This window comes from Pezoporus occidentalis, unplaced genomic scaffold (genome assembly GCF_034315485.1).
Source record: "Pezoporus occidentalis ecotype Australia unplaced genomic scaffold, CSIRO_AGI_Poc_V1 ctg13, whole genome shotgun sequence".
Taxonomy (NCBI): Eukaryota; Metazoa; Chordata; class Aves; order Psittaciformes; family Psittacidae; genus Pezoporus; species Pezoporus occidentalis.
In genome coordinates, this window is record NW_026913103.1 from 16152185 (window position 1) to 16174693 (window position 22509).

A 22509-nucleotide genomic window follows, 5' to 3' on the forward strand; every position below is an offset into this window, starting at 1 on the left:
TCATTATGAAACAAAGGGGCAAATGTAATATAGAATGTTTAGGACTTCTAATACTTTCAGTTTATCCAGTGGTTATGATCTCTTAAGCACTGTGTTTTGGAAAGATGAGGGAAGGTAATATCTTTTTTTAAAGAAGCTGAGGTGCTGAGGTGAAAAAATGAAGCGACTCCTTTGCAGATGCTCAGAATGACTTTGTGCTTAACTGTTGTCTTTTTTGTCCCAAACCACTGCCTCTCTCTTCCTATCAGAACAGTTCTTTGCATTCTGGGAATATTAAAGCACAAAACACACGTTTATTTTTAGGACTTTTAGTAGCCGGTTTCTGAATGGCAAGCTAGAATTAGTGTGACCAGACTGTGATACTCTCTCTGCTGCCCTCTCCCTCACAGCAGTTTTCTTCATAAACTGCCATCTGTAAATGCTTTAATTACTTCAGGTTGCCACAGTGTGTAGGTTTTCAGAATTGCTCAGGAGTACCTGAGTGATTGAAGTAAGAGTGAAGATTTCAAATGTGCCAGAATCCACAGAGTCTCCTATAACACTTACCAACATTGTTGATGGCTACAATTAAATACTTAACAGTTTTATACTGACTTCAAATAATCGTAGGTCTTCATCCTACATAAAATCCTATCAACAGTAAAAAAGAGATAAACAGCAGATATTGCACATTTTCTTGACCATCTCTCCAGATGCTTTGATTTACACAAACAAAATGAGAGATACAGATTATATTAAATGCACAAGTACTCTTAAAAGAAAACCTTAGTGAAATCTGACGTAGTAAAATACAATAAGAGAGCAATGACCAAACTGAGTATTTGCTTTCACTCTTATAAGCATATTATTCTTACTCATGTTGCATCTAATATTTGTCTTTCAGAAATCCAAAATCTCCACTTATGACAAGATGTGGGCCTTCATGAGTAGCAGGAGGCAGTCAGTACTTGTCAAAAGTAATGAAGAAGGCATCCAGCGTGTGCTTACCTCTGATTATGCATTCTTAATGGAGTCGACAACAATTGAGTTTGTCACACAGCGGAACTGTAACCTAACACAGATTGGAGGCCTGATAGACTCAAAAGGTTATGGCGTTGGAACTCCCATGGGTAGGTGATATGCCAACCGTCTGTGCTCTGTTCATTAATCTTAGTTGCTGCAGTAGCCTTGAAAGCTTCAACACATTGTTGCTTTCTCTACATTGCTAACGTTTTTTTCTTGTCCTCTTTTTCACACCTGGGGAAAGTATTATGTATCTTATCAATATTTATGGTTCTTATAAAAATAATTACTTTATAAAAATTGGCATTTTCGTAACTGTTTCTCTTGAGTGGTGTCTTCCATATGTTCAACAACAGCACAAAGTACTTTTCACCGTATTTTATTAAAAAGTTTTTAAAATGTAGCTCTCCCTCTTTAGAGTATGAGGTGCTAGTAGTACAATTCCTGTAAATGGGGATAATATTTCTCTAGTGAGAGGGATGATCACTGAGATTCTTAACAGAGAAGGAAAGATTCCATTATATATCATGTACAAATCCACAGAAATATTGAATTAACCTTGTGGAATATAGTTTTGCAGAGCAATTCCAATCCTGTAAATATTTTCCAGGTCAGGTGTTGTACAAAACTTTAATTGAAAGATGAGAAGCCAACTACAGACATTAGTTTGGCTGGTAGAATCCACAAGATGGAACTCAGCAAGCACTGAGGTGCTGAGTTCCCATTGACTACAGTGATTATTTTTTTTTAAGGACATGAGCTAAGAATCTGGCTTTAAATTTCAGAGTAGATGGGAATAGAAAATGGTGTGACACAAACACTCTGTCAGTAATGCACAATGATCTTACTTAATATTGCAAGACCATTCTGCTGAATTCTTTGCAAGACAAATATTTATTTTAACACTATTTTTAAGAAGAATTTATCATTTTGTGATTGATGTGAATATATTTTATGTTATTCGCAAATTGGTCTTACATTTGGTACTGATTTTGTCTGTTTTAATAATCGACACTAAATCATTGTATGGGGAAATTGTGTCCAGTACTTTAAATCAAACACATGGTATGGAAGATTAAGAAATCAACTTTGATAGAATGTCTTGGATAAAGAGGTATCTAGTATTATCAAATATAGCTTTCCCTGTATGTTGTAAATATTTACTGCAACTTTACCAACATCTGTATAATTTTCATTTTTTCAGTAATTCTCCATGAAATAGACATCTGAAAAATTCATTCTGTCTTTCAACACTTAGTTGTTAGGAATCTAATTTCAATCTGTATATGAATATTTCTATCCTGTTCTATTGTGGCTTCTTATATTGCTGAACATGTTCTATAGGCATATAAGTGCTAGAAAGGACTGGACTTCAATCCTCCTGCTCCTTTTGTCATCTCTTATTTTCTGACATATAAAGCTTTTGTTATTTTGAGGATGAAACCCACCTTCTGTTTAGGTTTATTATGGGGGAAATTAAATAGAAGTGGCAGTGTAAAATCCTTGAATAAGTTGCATGCAAAATTCTGAAAGATCTGAAGCATGTCCTGGAAATCTAAGAGACAAAGTGATAGGAATCAGAGAGACCAGGCTATTTTACAAATTATTTTGGTATTCTGTGAATCAGAGAAGCATCATAAATACCAGAGAAAACAAATATAAAACAATGATAAAGCCAGAAAAAGACTTCAAAGACAGAAGTATTGGTTGTAAAGTGGCAAGGAAACAAGTATGTAAACTATCTTTTGGTCTTTGTCCCCTACCTTATTTAGTTAGAACAGGCATTACACATGCACTATTTCTTCATTAACTTATAATATTTTCAGAGTTATAATTCAGCTTTTATTAATCTGAAAGTTTTCAAGTCATGAAAAATTTCTGAGTCAAGAGGAATAATAATGTACACGGGGATCTGTGAGCTGACAATTGTCTTGAACCAAGGTGAAACAAATAAATAGAAGACATACCTGCAGGAATCAGAGATCACAAAAGGAGGTAAAACATGAGTTGAAACAGTGTTAAACTTAGCAAGAGAAGTTGAAATAAGATCTGAAAAAAAGATGAACGCTTTGTAAAAGAAAATGTAAGAGAACCTAAAGTAAGGTGTAATGTAAGGTTTTCACAGAAGAAATGAAGGTATAATAAAACAGCATCAGGAGCTTTCCCAGAACAGCTAAGAATAAGAGATTAATCCTGGCTTTGATCAGTATCTATAAAATGCTATCCAGAGAAATAACATCTATAAAAGTTTTGCATCCTATTAACTGCACAGTCTTAGAGGAAAGAGAGGGGTAGCCTCCACTAAAATAATGCATAGTTCAGACATGCACTGGAAAGAAAACCTTGTGAAGAAGCATAGTGCCTGTCAGAATAGTTTCTGTTAAATATATTGCTTTATTGAAGCTAAAAAAATCTTACAGAGAAGTGGATAATAGAAAATAAACTCATGCATTATCGCTAATCTTATTTCTGCAAGAAAAAATAATTTTGGAATCTTTAAAAGAATTTATGACACAATTAAAACAACAGAAGTAGATTTCATCATTATTTAATGATTATGGGAGAATTCTTTAGACAAGCAATTGAGTAATACTTCTTTAGAGCTAATAATCCTTAGAGTAACTTGTCAAGTGCTTGGAAATGTAATGGTTTCACAGACAAAGCACATGTTACTGCTTGTGCCTATTTGGGAAGCAGCACATCTCTCTGAAGAGCAGTACAGAACTATTTGTATTGAAGGCACAGTATCTGAAAGATATAGATGTCATCTCCCCAAATTTACCGAAATATCCAATTTGTCTCCTGGAATAGTGGCTTAAAGTTTCAGAAATATTTGCACGTAAAATTAAATTTATAGAATACAGTTGTTATAGGCATTATGTTCAATACAGTAGGATGGATACGGTTACATTTGGAGAATAGCAGCAAAGGAATTAGGTGCAGTGTATTTTGTTCCTTTTGAAGGCTAATAGAATAATGGTTAGTTAGAACATAATTTGAGTCTAAGTAGCTGCAAGCAGAAGATCTAAAATATTTCCTAACAGAAAAACATGCTATCAGAGTAGGTTATGATAGGATAATCACTTAGAAAATGCAACCACCCAAATATAGCACCAGCTTAGAGTACTGCAGTAAAAGCTCTTTGTTCACAATGTGAAAGCTTTCTATATTAAGAGACAGATGCACAAGATGAGAAGAAAGAAACAGCAGGTCAGGCAGTGTATAGGTATCAACTTGTTCCAAACACACTGAAGAAACAAAATCTGTTTATATGATTACTTTAATCCTACTAAAATCATTAATTACTTAAACAAACTTTAGATTGCTAAAATGTAGACTAGAGTAAGGAAATTGGAAACATACTTTTTGGCATGAAGTAGTATCAGGGTTTAAAATAACAAAATAACCTTTAAAATAACAAAATACACTGATGTATTTTGTAATACCTAGTTGGAATAGGTGCAAGGCAGCATTCTGTGTGATATCTTTGCTGTTAAATTTATTTAATGTGCCACAGATAACATCCACAGAACTGAAAAGTGTGCTAGAGATGGTGAATTTGAAGTGGAGGAGAGAGAACAAACTCTGGGGTTTTAAGGATAGATACTCTAGAGTGTTACTTATCACCTCCAGTAGTTTTAAATGCCCCATTTCTTCATTATGCATGATAAAAATGTTTAAAATTGAGTTTGTTCTTGAATAAATCCCAGTTGGGTTAAATTTACCATTGCAAGGACTTCCTAAATGTTTATTCCACAGGTTTATGGTCTTATCAAACATAAATTGTAATGTTTTTTCCCACGAAAACCTGGTCTATCCAGCAATGTACATTTTATGCCCTAAAGAAACCCAGTATTAATTTCCTATGGTCAATATACTGTAAAACACAGTAATATTATGTGACAAATGCTATTTTCCAGAATGAGTATTTATTAACATCCTTGTTAAAGTGAAGTGACCCACACGAAAGGTTAGAAGTTTAGCTTCTACACACTCTATATTAAGGTCTGAATCGTTTGCAAAGCTACTTTTTACTCTCCAATTAGAAGAAACATTCTAAATCATCTCTTGGAAAAAAAGCAAATCTTCATCTCTCTGGGGTGTCTTCAGGTTCTTATTTCTTTTCCATATTCCTGTTTTCTCCTCAGCATGTTAAGACATCTGGCTCCTTTCCTTCTGGCTGGGCAGATTTTCTGTTGGATTTTGCCAATTGGTTCTATGTTGAACCTGGAGGCATAAATGGCTGACAAGTGTGTATGTCAAACCCATTCCATATGAGCAGATCTACTGAACATGCACCTTTCAGGTGGTCTATACTTACGTGGCAACTCAGGACTATCCTGTGTATGCCAAACTAACTCTGCATGTGTGGAGATTCATGCAAAGTAATGCCTCTGACATTTTGAGAATGAAAAATGATAGGTGTAAGTAAACCTAAAAATTTGCATATGTTTCTTCTAACTCTTAAGAAATACAAAATAGAAAGTGGTGTTTGAGAAATTTGGTGCATATACGAAATTAGAGATAACCATTTCCCTGCTGTTTCTCTGTGATTGTTGAGCTATGGAAAGTTACAGAATTAGATTACAAGGAGGTTTAACTGTATAGCACTGATGTTCCTGATAATATCTAATAATGGTGAGGTAAAAATCAGCATGAAAAAAGGTGAAAGACATATTTTTTTTTATCCTTTCTTCCTGTGCAGTTACTAAAGAAAAGGGCTATTAATATTAATGATAACTGAGTTGCAGAACATAGGGAGATGAATATTACATGAGTCTCTTCATTTTTAGTAATTTATTGAATTTTCTCTAGCTGTGACCAAACTATGACTTTTCATACTAGAGCATCTCACTGTATCCCTGATCTTTCCATACTGATGGACTATCAAGATGCCCTGACAAATGCTGAAAAAAGTTTGAGGTTCACATTTTTATTAGTTAACTGTTAACTTAAAAACTGCTAAAAAAAAGAGAAGTGCACTCCCCCAACTACATAGAGACTCTTCAGTGCACATAGGGATAAAATACAGCTCTCAGAATATGAATGAAATTAAACAGTGTATTTTGGGGTCAGCATATCAAGCTGATAAAGCTACCAACATTTCATTGCCAAGTCTTACAGAACTACCCATATGCAAATCTGTAATAACTTGCAATAGTATCCAGGTATAAAAATCTATTCAGGTAAGCACATAAATACATCTGTACAGTGTATATTTATATATTCACCATAGAAAGCTGGCAGCTACTGTGATGCAAACAAGTTATACCTCCTGTGCATAAAGAAAACTATATGAATAAAATAGACAGCCTTGTAGCAGAGGTGTATTGGCAGCAGGCCCCAGATAGAAGTGTACTCAGTTAAGTTTAAAGGATAAAACAAAACTTCTAGGCTCTGTTGATTCAGAGGTGTCATTTTTAGTGAAGTTCTCTCTTGTGTAAATTCTAATGAAATATCAAGTAAAATGGTTTTGTTTACATTTTTATGTCTTAGAGAAAAAATGCATTGTTCACAGTACATTGCTCTTTAAGATCCTCCAAATTTTATACACTCATCTATGACTCCCAAAAAATCTGGCCATCTAATGTAATGTGCAGATGACTCACACATAAAAATTTATTTTTATACTTTTATGCAATGTAGTTCATCTTCACATATTTTTTTCATTTAGGCATTAAAATCTTTTCTATTTAGCTAATCACAGCTAAGAGTGAGATTGGTTTTCCTTTTTTTTTTTTTTTCATTTCAGTCAACTGTGTAGTATGTAATTAAAATGTTATTTGGAGTACACATATTTTGAGGACAGTAATATTCATATAATTTCATCAGACATAGAATGTAGAAAGAGTATTTCACACTCCACTCAAAGATTTCACTGCAGGAAAAAAGGCATTCAGGGAATAATTTATGATCTTCTATTTCATATCTTCTCTAAGAATATGACTTCATGAATTATTTACATATATCTAAGCCATTAATAAATGTGATATAATACTGTTCTTCCTACACAAGTGATAGGCTGCTGAATTCAAATAGAATTTAAACCAATAGTTTAATCAGCAAAAGTATAACATTTAATTGCTATGTTGTATCCAATAACTTTGTATAAATTCAGGTAATTTTTATTACCTATTTGGTGTCTACGGAATGGCCTAGAAATAGTTACATTAAACTTTTTTTTTAATACTGAATTTTTTAAACTGATCTGACCATATTCTTTATACAGATATTTTACAAAAGATTTCTTTACCTGACACTTTTATTTAAATGTATGTTTCCAAATACAGAAAATTTTCAATGGAGGCACAGTGGGAAATACAAATTACTTAAGAATAAAAGCTTTTAACTGATGTAGTAATAATACAAACAAAAAATTACTCTTATTTCCTAAATATGTATTATAAAGTGAAAAAAAATCTCAAAATAGTCAATTTATCATACCAGGCAGAGATTTGCAGCCTAGTTCTGTAATCATCTAAAATTTAATTTATTTTTGAGCTTTTCTGTGAAATCAAAAGTAGATAAAATTGGAGTAAAAACCTTGTAAGTGTAAAAATAATATTTCCTCATCCTACAGATGTGTAGGATATTACCTCAAAAGGTTTCTCTAGCATTGACAAAGCCTTGAATTCTACAGCTGCATGTCTGAATTAACTTTTTTTCTTAAACAATTTCTACATTTAGAACATGAACTTCACTCAAATTAATATTTTAAACAAATGCCTGAATGTTTTCTAGTAAAGCAATTTGTTAATACATGATTAGAACATAGCAGTGCTTAATTTTTTCCTGATCTAGGTGCTACCTATAACTGTGGTAAAATGAAGTCCAACTTAATAGAGATTGAAGTATGAATATTAAGTCTTCCATTTCTGTTCCAGCAATTACCTATAAATGAATCTCAAAATTGAAGGTATAGTTGACCTTAGTTGACGTTATAGCCACCCCCAAAGTAGAGGCAGTCTATTCTTTAAGCTCTGATTGAATGAGAATGTATATTATGGTTATCCCACAGTTGTAGATTCTTTGCAAGGGAGTAGGATTATGATACAAATGAGTATAATATGATAATGAGTTTGGTCCCCAGTTTAAGAAACATGTTAAGGCACTTGAATGTGTCCAGAGGAGGGTAACAAAGCTAGCAAAAGGGATGGAAGGCATGTTCTAAGAGGAGTGCCTGAAAACACCTCTCCTCTCCTCTCCTCTCCTCTCCTCTCCTCTCCTCTCCTCTCCTCTCCTCTCCTCTCCTCTCCTCTCCTCTCCTCTCCTCTCCTCTCCTCTCCTCTCCTCTCCTCTCCTCTCCTCTCCTCTCCTCTCCTCTCCTCTCCTCTCCTCTCCTCTCCTCTCCTCTCCTCTCCTCTCCTCTCCTCTCCTCTCCTCTCCTCTCCTCTCCTCTCCTCTCCTCTCCTCTCCTCTCCTCTCCTCTCCTCTCCTCTCCTCCCTTCTCCTCTCCTCCCCTCCCCTCCCCTCCCCTCCCCTCTCCTCTCCTCCCCTCCCCTCCCCTCCCCTCACTTCACTTCACTTCTCTCTTCTAGTACTCGGGATGTCATTGTTTATACATTCTATTAATTTTCTCCTTCAAAAAGCAGGCAGTTCTAAAATTAAAATGAATAACAGGCAAATTAGTCCCCAGAACTGTTAACAATACAATTGGTTAACTGAAACTAAATTCTACATATCTGAAAATACTGAACAATTCAGAAATTTAAAATTCGCACTGATTAAAATGTATTCATGCATTTCCTCTGTAAAATAATAAACTGAACAATCAAGAGTTTCTTTCAATTTAATAATTGTCGAGATTTCTGCAGCTATGTCCTGTTTATATTGCATGGGACACTGAGGATATATGAGCAGTACTTAATCTGTCGTAAAGTATTGCTTCTGGAGAAGAAAGTCCATCTTATAGTCAAACACTCTGTCTACTTAGAAAATGTGCATATGTGTTTATATATATATTATTATACATTCTGACTTAATTTCAAATAATAAGTGTAATGAACACTGTACAATTTTTACATTCTGAACATCGGTACTAAGTATAAACATTGTCATCTGCCTATAGTTTTCAAAATCTAAAGCACCACAAAAATTAATAATTAAACCAAACATTTCTAAGCAATCATTTGGTTTTATTTTTAAATAAAGCCTAGTTCTCTTGAAGCTACTTATTACACCGTGACCATACAAATTACAAAATATGGGCATTTTTAACAGTCTTTGGAGATGAGACATGAAGAGATCTGTCTCTATAGGAATAAATAGGAAACCACGTACCAACACAGGAGACCTTTTTCTTCTGCTTGCCTGCACTTAATCTGTAATCCTTCATAGAATTTGAACTGTAATATTAATCACTTATACATGAATAAAAGTGCTGAGCTTCAGTTCTTCTGTAACTAAACAAATTAAAACATTTGTCTTTATTAGCTGAACATAATGCACAAAAAAAGAGGTACAAATTATTTCTTTTTATGCAGGTCAAACCATGTATCGAAACTAATTTGAGAATTTCAACTGCTTGAGCAGTTAATTTATTGTTGCTGAAATGTAAGAATGTGTAGCTAACATTTTGATGAAAGAGCTGTTTTTTATAGTTCCCTCAGAAGTATGAGCATATTGAAACACTGAGAGGCATTCTAAAAGGCTGAGCTTTATATCAATAAAAAATTGCCAGGTAGCTGTTACAAGCGGACTCTTCTTTAGAGAAGCAGTTTCTAGTAGGATTTTACTGAACATATGTAACTGAAGCAAAGACATTATTAAAACTTCAGTGTTGATGTTAGGTATTGCATTGTCAAAGACTCATCTGCATCTATAAAATGTCTTCGTCCTGAAAATGCTGCCTCTAATTAGAAACAAACTAGTGTATTGCATACCAGCACATAGTGTTTACAAGGGTTTAGGCATTCTTGATCTGAAAAAACATTAACATCAGCTATTTATTTTTTGTGTCTTGCTTTTCCTGGCTAAATATTCCTTTTTCAATGCCTATTTGAAGTAGGATCTCATTTCCCAGCAACCTAGGCTTGCTGACTAAGCATCAACCTTCACCCAATGTTCTGGAGTTTAATTTCAATGCTTTAAGGTTCTTCTGAGAGACATGTAACAATTTGAAGCAAACTGACCACAGCCTTTCTGAAGGTTACAGGAGAGACTGACAGAGCTGAGAGTTTTCAGCCTGAGGAAAAGACACCAGGGAGCTCAGGGGGTATTTAAGCATTGTGTATAAGTACCTGATGAGGGAAAATAATGAAGACAGAGAAGTTTTTCACTGGCACCAAGTGACTAGACAAGAGGCATAGGGCACAAACTGAAATAATTATCATATGAATGTGAGAAGAAAGAAACACACACAAAAACACTACAGTAATGTTGATCAAACACTACAACAGGTTGCCCAGGGATTGTGTGGAGTCTCCATCCTTGAAGATATTCTGAATCTTACTAAACAACATGCCCTGACAACATGCTGTAGCTTGGGCAGGTGGAGTGGTCTAGACTGTCTTCAGAGGATACTTCCGAAGTTCTGCCTTTCACTGTACTAAACTGCAACAGTTCTGTGATGAAACTACTTCAGATTTTGTAACTACAGAATCATGACCCTTCTCTCTGAACTGTGATTTGAATTAGCATCCAAAAGGGATAAATAGAAGCTACTGGTCATCTTTTGGTTTGAGCCTACCTAGTTTCATTTTCTGCACCTAAGTGATTCCCTTGTAATAGGAAAAAAAACTCAACATTCTGAAAGCTCTTCATAAGTCTGAATTCTTGGTATTTCATCCATTCCCACTGCTGAGGACAGAATTGTCTAAGTTGGCTAGTATAAATGAAAAGACACCATGGCTTTGAATCTGTCATGATGCTTTATAGAAAAATAGCACAGTAAGTGAAACACTGAAATCCAGTGGTTTTAAGCACTCTTTGAATAGTTGAGCTTCATATTCTCACTATATATATGATGCACATATTTAGTTGATGACTTCTTTTCACAAAGATCAACCAAGAACCAAATGCTTTCCCCCTGTAATCACTTTAACCTTGTAAATCAAACTGGGGAACAGAAATCTGCACAAAAAAACTGTCAGCTGCTCTTATTCAGATTAGAAATATATGGAACATCACTTATTAGTACAGTATCAGATGAAACCTATTATCACTTATAAATGAGATGTGAGACTTTGTAGGAATTATGACAACTCTAAAGGCTTAATTAATTATTTTTTTAGTAATTTAAGTGAAAATTGCCCCTATTTAAGATGGCATTGTAGTTATATGTACCCAAGGCCACTTCATACCTCACTCACAAGGAAAGCGCTAATGGCAAAAAACAAACAAAAAAAATTAATTAATTGTTTGCAGAATTTCCCTTATAGCTTAGCAGGGGGGTGGGATATTCTGCAAAAGGATGAACTGGATTTTCATGTCTGGACACTTTTGTTATGACTTTACACTTTTGTTGTCTTTCAACATACTCTTGTCTGCCTGCCCAAAATCTTTATGTATAGCAGAACTTCATGTAGCATTTTGTCAGACTTCCTTAATTCAGCTATTTATTGCTGGACAATACTAGACAACTATGTTCCACAAAGGAGGCTGTACTTGCAAGCCATTTGTATGTGAGTGTTGCAGGTTTACAAGAAATTTTTTTTGTTTGTTTTTTTAAAAGGCACTGTATAAGGATGAAATACTTTTAGCTGTGGTAAAAATGCTATCACTGATTTTCTCAGTACAGCTTTCAACAGCAGTATCTTCCTGTTCTGCCCCTGCACATGACAACACAGGTAGAAACATTATAGTGTCTTATGATCTTTTAAAACTGTCTGTATGTTGCAGTGAACAAAGAGTCTGGGAAAAATGTTACTAACTTTAATTTGTTTGAATTCAGTATTTAATCTGTCTTAACAGCCATGATTTAGAGCTGTTTACAATGATAGTCTAAGGAGCGGCTAATAAAACTAAACTATGTTAAAAAAAAAGAAATTGAAAAAGGGAATAGAATATTCATGTCTAATGCAACAATGTAATAATGAATTATTTAATGTAGTAAAAAAGAAAAGCCTTCTTCATTCTGTTCAAGTTATTGTGGTACTACAAAAACAAATAGAGGAAAATACAGTATATTAACTATTAAATCTGTTATCATTGTATCTTATTAATTATAGACACTCATTATACATACATTTTTGTAATTTACTCAGCATAGAGGATTGATACGTCCTAAGCTAGTTACAAATTAACATATTCAAGGTTGTACCCTTCCCAGATCTAAAATCAGAAGTACTTATGAACACATGAATGGCTATTGTAGTCCTAAATCTGCCTTGTATTCATTTAATTTTGATATCAGTTATGCTGCATACTTATATCTGGAAAATTATGAGAAATTTAATATGAAATAAATCTCAGCTACATGATCTCTCTTGGTTACATTTCAGATTTATAAACCTACATGAACATTTAGATGATGGTTGTATAATGAAATGACCAGAAATTAGCATGAGCTGGGAATTGTTATGACTGGGAAGAACTGAAAACAATTAGAGAATATACCACTTATGAGAGGGTTTTGATTACATTTGAACAAATACTGATTAAAAATATGTTGCTCAAAGGTGACTATATATGTAAAGGAATAGTGAACAGCTTTGTTTTAGATTTTGTTTTGAATGTTTGCAGTTTTAATTAGATATGGGGTAGCTTAGACTGCTGCCAACATCTATTGAGGATTTTCCATTGTAGAAATGGTAGCTTAATGAATATTTAATATTTACAATGTCTAATATTACAATATGGTAATCTTGATATAGAATGAAGTGTCAGGGTTAACAATTGGAATCAGGAAACATTTTTTTTCCCATCAGAAATGTTAACCCATCCTGATGAATATTTCATCCAATACATCCTTTAGAAAACAACAGTAAAATTCAGAGCTATGTCTTTAATCAGAAAAACAAGAATAGAAAATGTAATGTATATGGAATGCACCTAAATTACAGTTGCAAGTATTTCTTATATTAGACCTGCTACTTTATAATTTATTTCTGATACTGTCCCCAACATGAGAAGTATTTAAAGAACTTTGAAAGAGATTTCTTCATACCTAAAAGTCTAAATGTCCATGAACTACAGAAGTAGAAGGACAGATGGTAGAAGAGTAAGAGGTATAGTTTTTATTAATATTTAAATCTATCTCATATTTTAATGCATTAATCACAAATTAATAAGAAATGTATATAAACATTACTCACCTCTTGGGTGCTTAACTTTTCTATATTTAAAAGATTAATGTCCACTCAAAGTTTATTTATACAGCAGTTGTTTTCACTTGGAGAAGTGTGTTTGAACTCTGTGTGTCTGGGGCGCTTTGCTATTAATTCATATGTACCTTAGAGGTGAAAATGCTGTAATGTCTTATCATTTCATAAATATGAAACAACAAATCAGATGTGAGGCACGGAGCTAAAAGACAGGAAAAATGTTCACTTGACATCACAAAGCTACATTTAGAATCAAATTCCCTCTCTTGTTGTAATGGAAGGATCTCAGGTTTGTTCTGTACTCTTAAAAATACCTGACCAATTGCTACTTTTTACTGAAGTGGCTAATTTTGCTGAAGAGAACATCTTTTGATCAGTGGCTTTTTAAAAATTTTTTTAGTATTATTAGTATGATTTATTGATGGGCCTTGTTTATTTACTTGGAGTTAAATTGAGATCCATGTTTTGGGTTAATAGAGGATCTGCTCCTGTGTCAAGTTTCCTTTTTCTTTTGATTAGCTGCTCTTCTCTTTATTGTGGGTATTGCTTGCTTTGTATGATTGCCAAAGAATTTTAATCCATCAAATCTCCAGCTATAGCAGTGGTGTTACTCCATGACCTGGAAAGAATCATAACTGTGACTGTCAGTCTCTATTGCTGAGCACTGACTACACTACAGATTCCTGGAAGGAGTTTCAGGCGGTTCCTCACAGTCTAGACATCTATTCCACAGTTATCTGTAAATGAAATCCCTTCCATCTTATATCTGCTATGCCTATGACTGCAGTATGCATGACACTTAAGAGAAACTGAAGCCCACATACTGTATCACCAGTTATCCCCTAACAAGGAATGTCTACTCCAAAGGCCTGAGCTAAATTTTGTCTTGTAGAGAAAAATGGAAACCTTCATCATAGTAACTGATGGTCAAAGGTAACAGAACAATATAACAAACAAAGCTTTCATATATGATTTAACTAAGCATGCAATCAATTTGGTGGAAGAACATTTAATCTGTGAATCTTGATGGGACCATGAGGGTTGAGGCCCACATTGAATTTGGTACTTCTTCCTTTCAACTGCTAAAGCTAGAAATTGAATTGGTTGCTTTGTTGAATGCAAAATATTTGCATACAGCTTCAAGACCTAGATATTAAAGGAATATATTTCCTGTTAGATGTGGCTTTCTCCTCCCAATAAGTACTTCAGTACTAGAAGAAGTTGTTGATGACCTTAAATTTGTACCAAGGTTCTGAGTATGGTGGTATATTTAAAATGACCTTTCTTTTTCACTTAAGCTAAGCATACAGAGTATGAAATAATGTTGCAAGCTAAGTAGAATAGCCTTTGGAGTTTTAGTAACAAGATAAAAATGTCACAGTTGCAAAAGTCTATGTAAGTAGCGTAGGAGTTTTCAGTAAGCATTTTTCTGTCTAGGAAACCAAAAGTAACATGCAAATACGTCTCATTGGCACCAAATTTCAAAATATCAGACAATTCATAGTGATTTCTTTTGGTAAAATGCACCTGGCATGATGAGACAAGAAAGTTACTCATTCATTTTTTTTCTTAATGGAGTTAACAGAATGCTTTTATTCCTTTTTATTTACTTAGGGTTAAATTCAGTTCTACAGGTCCCAATATGCTCAAACTCCTTTTGTGTTTGGTGGAATGAGTAAAACAGCCTAAGAGTAACCAGACAGGAGATTTTACTAAATTGTAATCTAGTAGGAAGCAATTTCAAAACCAGCCAGATCAGCAGGATTTCAACATAGTAATCTGTATGCAGTGAAGTCTCAATATAAAAAGCTTATGTGTTCATAATTTATGATTAAACATATCATTATGTACATAAATCTTTATATACTGAGACTCTAGGGCAGAAGTTTACCTATGCATAAATTCCGCAGTATTTCTGAGACTTTGTTATATTAGTTTTGTGCAGATGTTTCAAACAATAGAATTTTTTCCAAATTTAATTTTTATTTTAAATTTTCATAAGCAGGTAACTGCAAATAGAAAATATTGCACCCCTGATTGAGTTTGTGGATCATAGAAAGGCACTAAGGTCTCTGTAATCTATAGCAGAAGGTCTTAAGATTCTTCTGGCAGAAATTCTCATTCCTGCAAACAGCAGCTAGAGCAGGATCAGCAAACACTGTATAGTGTGTTCTGTAGGCCCTCCAGTCCCAGTTTTTCATGGGAATCACTCATTATTTGACAGAGAAATGAAAACAGTAGAAACCAGAAAAAGAGAAGAAAAAAAAGTCAGATATTTCTCCACTGGACTTTTCCCTTTCTCTGCACTCATTGGAAGATTATATACTCATCTGTCTCTCCCCTCCCACTCTTAACCCATGCACAGACTGGTAAGATTTTTTTCAGTTGCTTGACTTCTGTTGAAACTTTTTGTTGACTTTTTGTTTGCGGGTCATAGTAGCAGGGGGACTCTACTTTGAAAGGCACAGAGGCACCCATTTATCAGCCTGACGCAGTCTCAAGTGAGGTGTGTTGCCTGCCAGGGGCACAGATCAGAGATGTTGCAGAGGGGCTGCCTGCTCTAGTAAGTCCTACTGACTGTTACTCATTTCTAGTGGTCCATGTGAGTGTTAATGATATACACAGCAGTAGCCCAGAGAATAGTTAGAAGGATTACAGAGACCTGGGAGAGGTGGTTAGGGGATCTGGAGCTTGGATTGTCTTTTCATCAATTCTCCAGAACAAAAGGGGAAGACTTTAAAAAGGCTAGGCGGATCTGGCAGGCTCATAAATGGTTAGAACAGAGGTGCCATAGTCAGGGGTTTGGGTATTTAGAACATGGGTCTTGATTTGGGAGTCCAGGTCTACTGGGGGGCTGGTGGAGCTGGTCTAGGGAAGAACTGTTTTGGTAGGAGGCTTGCCAGGCTGGTCAAGAAAGCTTAAACCTAGAAGTGTTGGGGTGTGGGGGAGTATCATTCCATCCCAGCACACCCAGTCAGTTGCCAACACCTATGATAAATGCTCGGAGAAATGTAGAGAAATTCCAGCAGCTCCAGCCAATGAGTTGGCTTCATTTTGAGCTCGGCTTAGATGTCTCTATACAAATGCCCATAGTATGGTGAACAAACAAGACGAACTAGAGATGTGTGCACCTTTATGGGGATATGATATAATAGGCATCACAGAAACATGGTGGGATGGTTCCTATGGCTGGAGAGTTGGAATGAAAGGTTACAGGCTTTTTAGGAAAGACAGGCCAGGCAGACAGGGAGAGGGAGTTGCCCTTTATGTTAGGGATAGGCCAGAGAGTATGGAACTCTGGGGATAGGTGATCATCTAACAGGGAGTTTGTGGGTCAGGGTTAAAGGGAGAACAGCTATGGGGGACATTACTGTGGGGATCTGTTACAGACTGCCTGATCAAGAGGACTCTGTGGATGAAGCTCTCTATAGACAGATAGGAACAGCTTTATGCTCACAGGCCCTTGCTTTCATGGGGGACTTCAACCATCCTGATATTGTTGGGGGGACAGTATGTCCAGGCACAAGCAATCCTGGAGGTTCCTTTATTGTGTGGAAGACAACTTCCTTCTGCAAGTAATAGAGGAGCCGACAAGGAGAGGTGCCATGCTTAACCTTGTGCTCACCAACAGGGAGGGGCTGGTTAGTAATGTGATGCTCCAGGACAGCCTTGGTTGTAGCCATCATGAGATGGTCGAATTCAAGATCCTCAGGACAGTGAGAAGAGCGTGCAGCAAGCTCACTTCCCTGGACTTCAAGAGAGTAGACTTTGACCTCTTCAGGAACCGGCTTAATAAGGTTCCATGGGATACAGGCCTAGAGGGCAGGAGGGCCCAAGACTGTTGGTTGATATTCAAGGATCACCTGCTACAAGCTCAGGAGTGTTGCATCCCAACTAGAAGGAAGTGCAGCAGGAGGGCCAGGAGACATCTTTGGATGTATAAGGAGCTGCTGAGGAAACTTAGAGGAAAAAAATAAAAAAAAGGTAGAAGCAAAGACAGGCAGCATGGGAAGGATACAGGGATGTTGTCTGGGAAGCTAGGGACCAGGTTAGGTAAACTAAGGTCCAGTTAGAATTAAAGCTGTCTAGGGATGTGGAAGGTAATAGGAAGGGAAACTATAGATACATTGCAAATATAAGACAGACTAGGGACAATGTGGGCCCTCTCAGGAAGAGAGGGACAACTGACTTCCCTGGATTTGGAGAAGGCTGAGGCTCTTAATGACTTCTTTGCCTCGGTCTTCACTGGAAAAGGCTCTGACCACACCACTGTGAGAAAGAAGATCTCAGGCCCACTGTGGGAGAAGATCTGGTTCGAGACCATCTTAAGAACCTGAACATGCACAAGTCCATGGGACCTGATGAAATCCATCCACGGGTCCTGAGGGTGCTGGCAAATGAAGTTGCTAAGCCACTGTCTATCATATTTGGAATATCATGGCAGTCAGGTGAGGCTCCCGATGACTGGAAAATGGGAAATATAACCCCCACTTTCAAGAAGGGAAAATGGATGACCCAGGGAATTGCAGACCACTCAGTCTCACCTCTGTGTCTGGCAAAATCTTGGAGCAGGTTCTCCTGGAAGGCATGCTAAGGCACATGAAAATCAACAAGGTGCTTGGTGACAGCCAGCATGGCTTCACTAAGGGGAAATCCTGCCTGACCAATTGGGTGGCCTTCTATGATAGGGATACGGAACTGATGGACAGGGATAGAGCAGTTGACGTTATCTGCCTGAGCTTGTGCAAACATTTGACACAGTTCCACATGACATCCTTGTCTCTAAATTGGAGAGATATCAATTAGACAGATGGACCACTCGGTGCATAAAGAACTGTCTAGATGGCTGCATGCAACGAGTTGTGGTCAATGGCTCAATGTCCAGCTGGAGACCAGTAACGAGTGGTGTCCCTCAGGGATCAGTGTTGGGACCAGTCTTGTTCAACATCTTTGTTGGTGACATGGACAGTGGGATTGAGTGTGCCCTCAGCATGTTTGCTGCTAACACCAAGCTGTGTGGTTCGGTTGATACGCTGGAGGGAAGGAATGCCATCCAGAGGGACCTTAACAAGCTTGTGAGGTGGGCTGATGCCAACCTCATGAAGTGGACATGAAAATGAACATGAGCCAGCAGTGTCTGTTCACAACCCAGAAAGCCAACCGTATCCTGGGCTGCATCAAAAGGAGCGTGACCAGCAGGTCAAAGGAGGTGATCCTGCCCCTTTGCTCTGCTCTTGTGAGACCTCACCTGGAGTATTGTGCACAGTTCTGGTGTCCTCACCATAAAAAGGACATGGAACTGTTGGAACAAGTCCAGAGAAGGGCCTATTGAACTAAATCACTATCAACTGCTTGCTTCTAATGCAGTCCTCATAAGCTTAACTAATTGTAGATAGGATTTATCCATACTTTATGGTTTTGGTCTATGAATTCCTCAGTTAATTCATTTTTTTAAGTGCTTCAAATGGACTACAACTCTATGCGTACAAATCTGGTCCCTAGAATATATACATAATACATGAAGAATAGTTGGTACTGACTATATTTAGTCCAACAGAAAGTGTGGAAATGAAATGCAAATCCATTTAATTAGAAAGCAGCCTGTGAGATCAGAAGATGGCTTAAACTAGTTCTAAGATTATTTCTTAGAATCTAATGTTATTTAAGTTGTTGTTGTTAAATATTTACAGGCAGTGTAACATTGAAAATATCCCCAAGATATTATAGGATGCACTTACACTTCCCCAGGCTCTTGTGGACTACTTATTTTCCTTCTTCCATCTCACTGAAGAAATGTGTCAGGTATAGAATTCTGCAGTTTCAGCATAATCAGGATCATCTGAAATGGTGTGACTTAAGCCCCTGTATGCACAAGAGAGTAGTCCTGTGTAAACACAGTTTAGTTCCTAATACACAGCACCACTGTTTTTGAAGCATAGATGATAAAAGCACAATTTCTTGCAGCTTCAGTGCTTTGAGGCCAGCTTTTCCCACCTCTTATTCTGGAATAAAGGAAAAGTCCAGAGTGATTTGTAATTAATGGTTCTTTCTATGTTTTACTTCCATGCTGGTACAGCAACCCTCTGCTGTTGGCTTTATTCTCATGATAAGCTAAGAAATGTAAGAAGAAATCAAAGAAACTAAGAATAAATTGAAAGAAATTCCAAAAGAAAATTTATGTTTTCCAAGAGTGTGAACAGTATAAAATATCCTATGTATGTATTCCTTCAGCTTCTTCACAGCTGTTCACAGTACACGAAGTAGTCAAATAGGCAGCATTTCTCTGAGGATTTTTTTAAAAGTTATCAAGTTAATGAAAATATATGTTACTACTCAGCCAAATGAAACACTAAAAATTATAGCTAGTAAGTAGCATTATTATGACAGAAAAAGAGGAGGAGTTCTTTGTAGAATTGCATTCATAGGACATGAAAGAGAGGATGCCATGCCTTTTCATCTGCCTTTTTTTTTTTTTTCCTTTTTAATACTTAACCACTTTAATGAGGAATCTTTTGTTACTGTTTTCAAGGGAGCAGAAGAAAAATAATGGCTTTGTCCTTTCCTTTAACGTTACACAAATTTTAACACAGAAATCACTTCTAACTGATTTGATTTAGTACCTAACATTCAGAAAAGAAAAACTTTCTCCACTGGCATTTTTCATTAATTGATGTAGATTTTAAAATACACATTGAAAACTCCTTATGCATTATATAAAGACAAAGCAGATGACATGCAAAGATGTGATACTTCCCTTTGAACTGCCCCTTGAAATATTGAAATGTTCAAAACCTACAAATTAATTATTATTTTAGAATAATGAATTATGACAAAGAAATACATTAAAATATGAAAATTTACATCCCTGTTAGCCAAACACACTTAACCTTATCTTTCTAAATGCATTGTTACCTGGTACTGTTAATAATTAAGTGCACGCTTGGAAGGCATCTTAAGTGCCTGACGATCTGTCAAATAGAGACTTTTTGTGGTCCTGAGGCATAAATTGTTGTTTCTTCTTTTAATAAATAGTATAAAATGTTTGTTATATATCAGACCTTGGGTTAGTTTTAGGGTAACAAGCTATGAAGCAACATCCTATGGATTTATGTATATTAGACTAAATATAATGTGGCATAATTAAAAGCCTAATGGAAATTGAAAAATGAATAACATTTGCCTGGATATAATAGTTGACATGAAGATGTTTGAGACCAAGAGACTAAGTGTAGTAGCACTTGTTGCATTGTGTTGCCTGGCTTACAGGCATCATCAGCTGGATCAACATCTGTGCACATTATTTATACGTGCATGCATAGGTAGGTTTGTGTTTTTGTGTGACTAGTGTGGTGAGATATATATGGCCTTTCAATAAATGTTATAGTAGAGGATATACTTCTTCCTGTGAATTATATCACATTTTATTTTTATCAGCAATAACTAACTTTCCTTAAAATAAACTCCATCTAATATATGCTCCCTGTGGTCTCTTCAGGTTCTCCATACAGAGACAAGATCACTATAGCAATTCTTCAGCTGCAAGAGGAGGGCAAGCTCCACATGATGAAAGAGAAATGGTGGAGAGGCAATGGCTGCCCAGAAGAGGAAAGTAAAGAGGCCAGTGCTTTGGGAGTTCAAAACATTGGAGGAATCTTCATTGTGTTGGCAGCAGGATTGGTGCTGTCTGTCTTTGTGGCAGTAGGGGAGTTTTTGTATAAATCCAAAAAAAATGCCCAGTTGGAAAAGGTAAATATTGTCTTTTCCTATTTTATTTTATATCAATGTTTTATTTAAATAATACTGGTAGTGAAATGTAAGTGATGCATACTGATTGTTTACCATATAGTACAGTACTTTTATAACAAAGGATCACAGCAAAGTACCCAAAGTCTTACATTTACAGCTTTTAATTTGTCTTCAATGTGTTTAATTGTAGCCAGATTTCAGGACAAGTGACTATTTCTCCTCTTATTCAAGCCTGAAAAAAGACAGCTTTTTACTCCTGGAAGTTCACTGCAGTTAATTTTATGGATGAAGAAGAAATCCGAAACTGTAATGGGAAACAATCTTCTACAGATAATTCTGATTTTCAAAAGACAAACTGTAGCTCAAAATCAAAATCTAAAAATGTCTCTGTAGAAATGTTCTTTACAGAAGTTTATACTTGCAAAGTGTCCTGGTAGCATCTGTAAAAGATTACATCAGCATGGATTTTTTTTTGTGGGTTTACTACTGATATGATGTCATGTAATTTCAAATTGAATCAGTTTTAAAAATTCTAGTGTTAATTTGTTCTGTACTTGCAATTTATAAAACCACAATACTTTAATTGTATCAACACTAGTAATATCTTGTGAGATACTTAGTTGGAATTATTATTTTTTCATGATGAATAGATCTTTATATTTGTATGTATCCATATTTGAAACTAAATTCAAACTTTATATTCCATTGCCATGACAGATTCTGACTTTTTAAAATTGTGAGAACCTGTTAAATTTTACTAGGTCTTTTTCTTTTTTTCTTTTCCTTTTGAGGAGCTTGTGACCAGTTTCTATATTTCTATTTGTAAATTTAATGTAATAAAATCAGTAGTAAATCCTATAGCTATATTTATATTGTTATTTTTCCAGATGCTACTGGAGAGTTTTGTAGCTTGAATCATTACTTAGAAAATTTTAAATTTGTTTCAAATTCTTTTGAGACAATATTTTGGTATGCAAGCATCCTTTTATAAATATATTAAAAGATTTTTTTTCTAATATGCACAAAGGCAGTGTGAGGTTACGAGGTCCTAAGCATAGTTTGAACATGGGTACATTTTATTAAATTGTTAAAGGAACATTTAGATCCTCTTCTTTATGACACTTTAGGCTAATTCCTTTCTGTTAACATACTCTTGGAATGCTATGTTTCTGAAATGAAATTGTGAGTTAAAAGGTATCAGTTACTTAAGTAACCCATGTAATTCTCAATAATTTTTATCCATTCCTAATGTGGATATCATATGTGGATTTCTTATGGACATCAGTATAGTCTGGTTTAGCTTTTCTGGATTTTTAACAAGCACTCAGAAAAACAGCACTATTTTGATAAAAATCTTGTAACATGAATTCAGCAGTTTGCAGAGTGTGAATGCATATCTTAGGTGACAATAACAGTCTGCTGGCCATTGTGTGAGGAAACAAACAGAAACTTCCTAATTAGGGACTTGTTTCTCTAAGCCCTGTGGTTGTTTTTCGGA

At 35.6% G+C, this 22509-nt stretch overlaps 2 protein-coding genes across 7 annotated transcripts in view; one reads left to right on the forward strand and one right to left on the reverse strand.

The window, feature by feature from the left end:
- LOC134158493 (uncharacterized) overlaps positions 1 to 22509 on the reverse strand; it is a 494286-nt gene that overhangs the window by 422880 nt on the left and 48897 nt on the right. The window lies entirely within an intron of this gene.
- Positions 1 to 22509, forward strand: part of GRIK2 (glutamate ionotropic receptor kainate type subunit 2) — a 405127-nt gene that overhangs the window by 368270 nt on the left and 14348 nt on the right. For 5 of the 6 annotated variants that reach the window (XM_062608486.1, XM_062608483.1, XM_062608484.1 and 2 more), the window contains 2 exons: positions 884 to 1109; positions 20761 to 21011. In XM_062608486.1, the coding sequence (XP_062464470.1) occupies positions 884 to 1109; positions 20761 to 21011 (477 nt within the window). Of the gene's footprint in view, positions 1 to 883; positions 1110 to 20760; positions 21012 to 21201; positions 21766 to 22509 lie in introns of those variants that run through there. The other variant, XM_062608485.1, reaches the window with a different exon arrangement.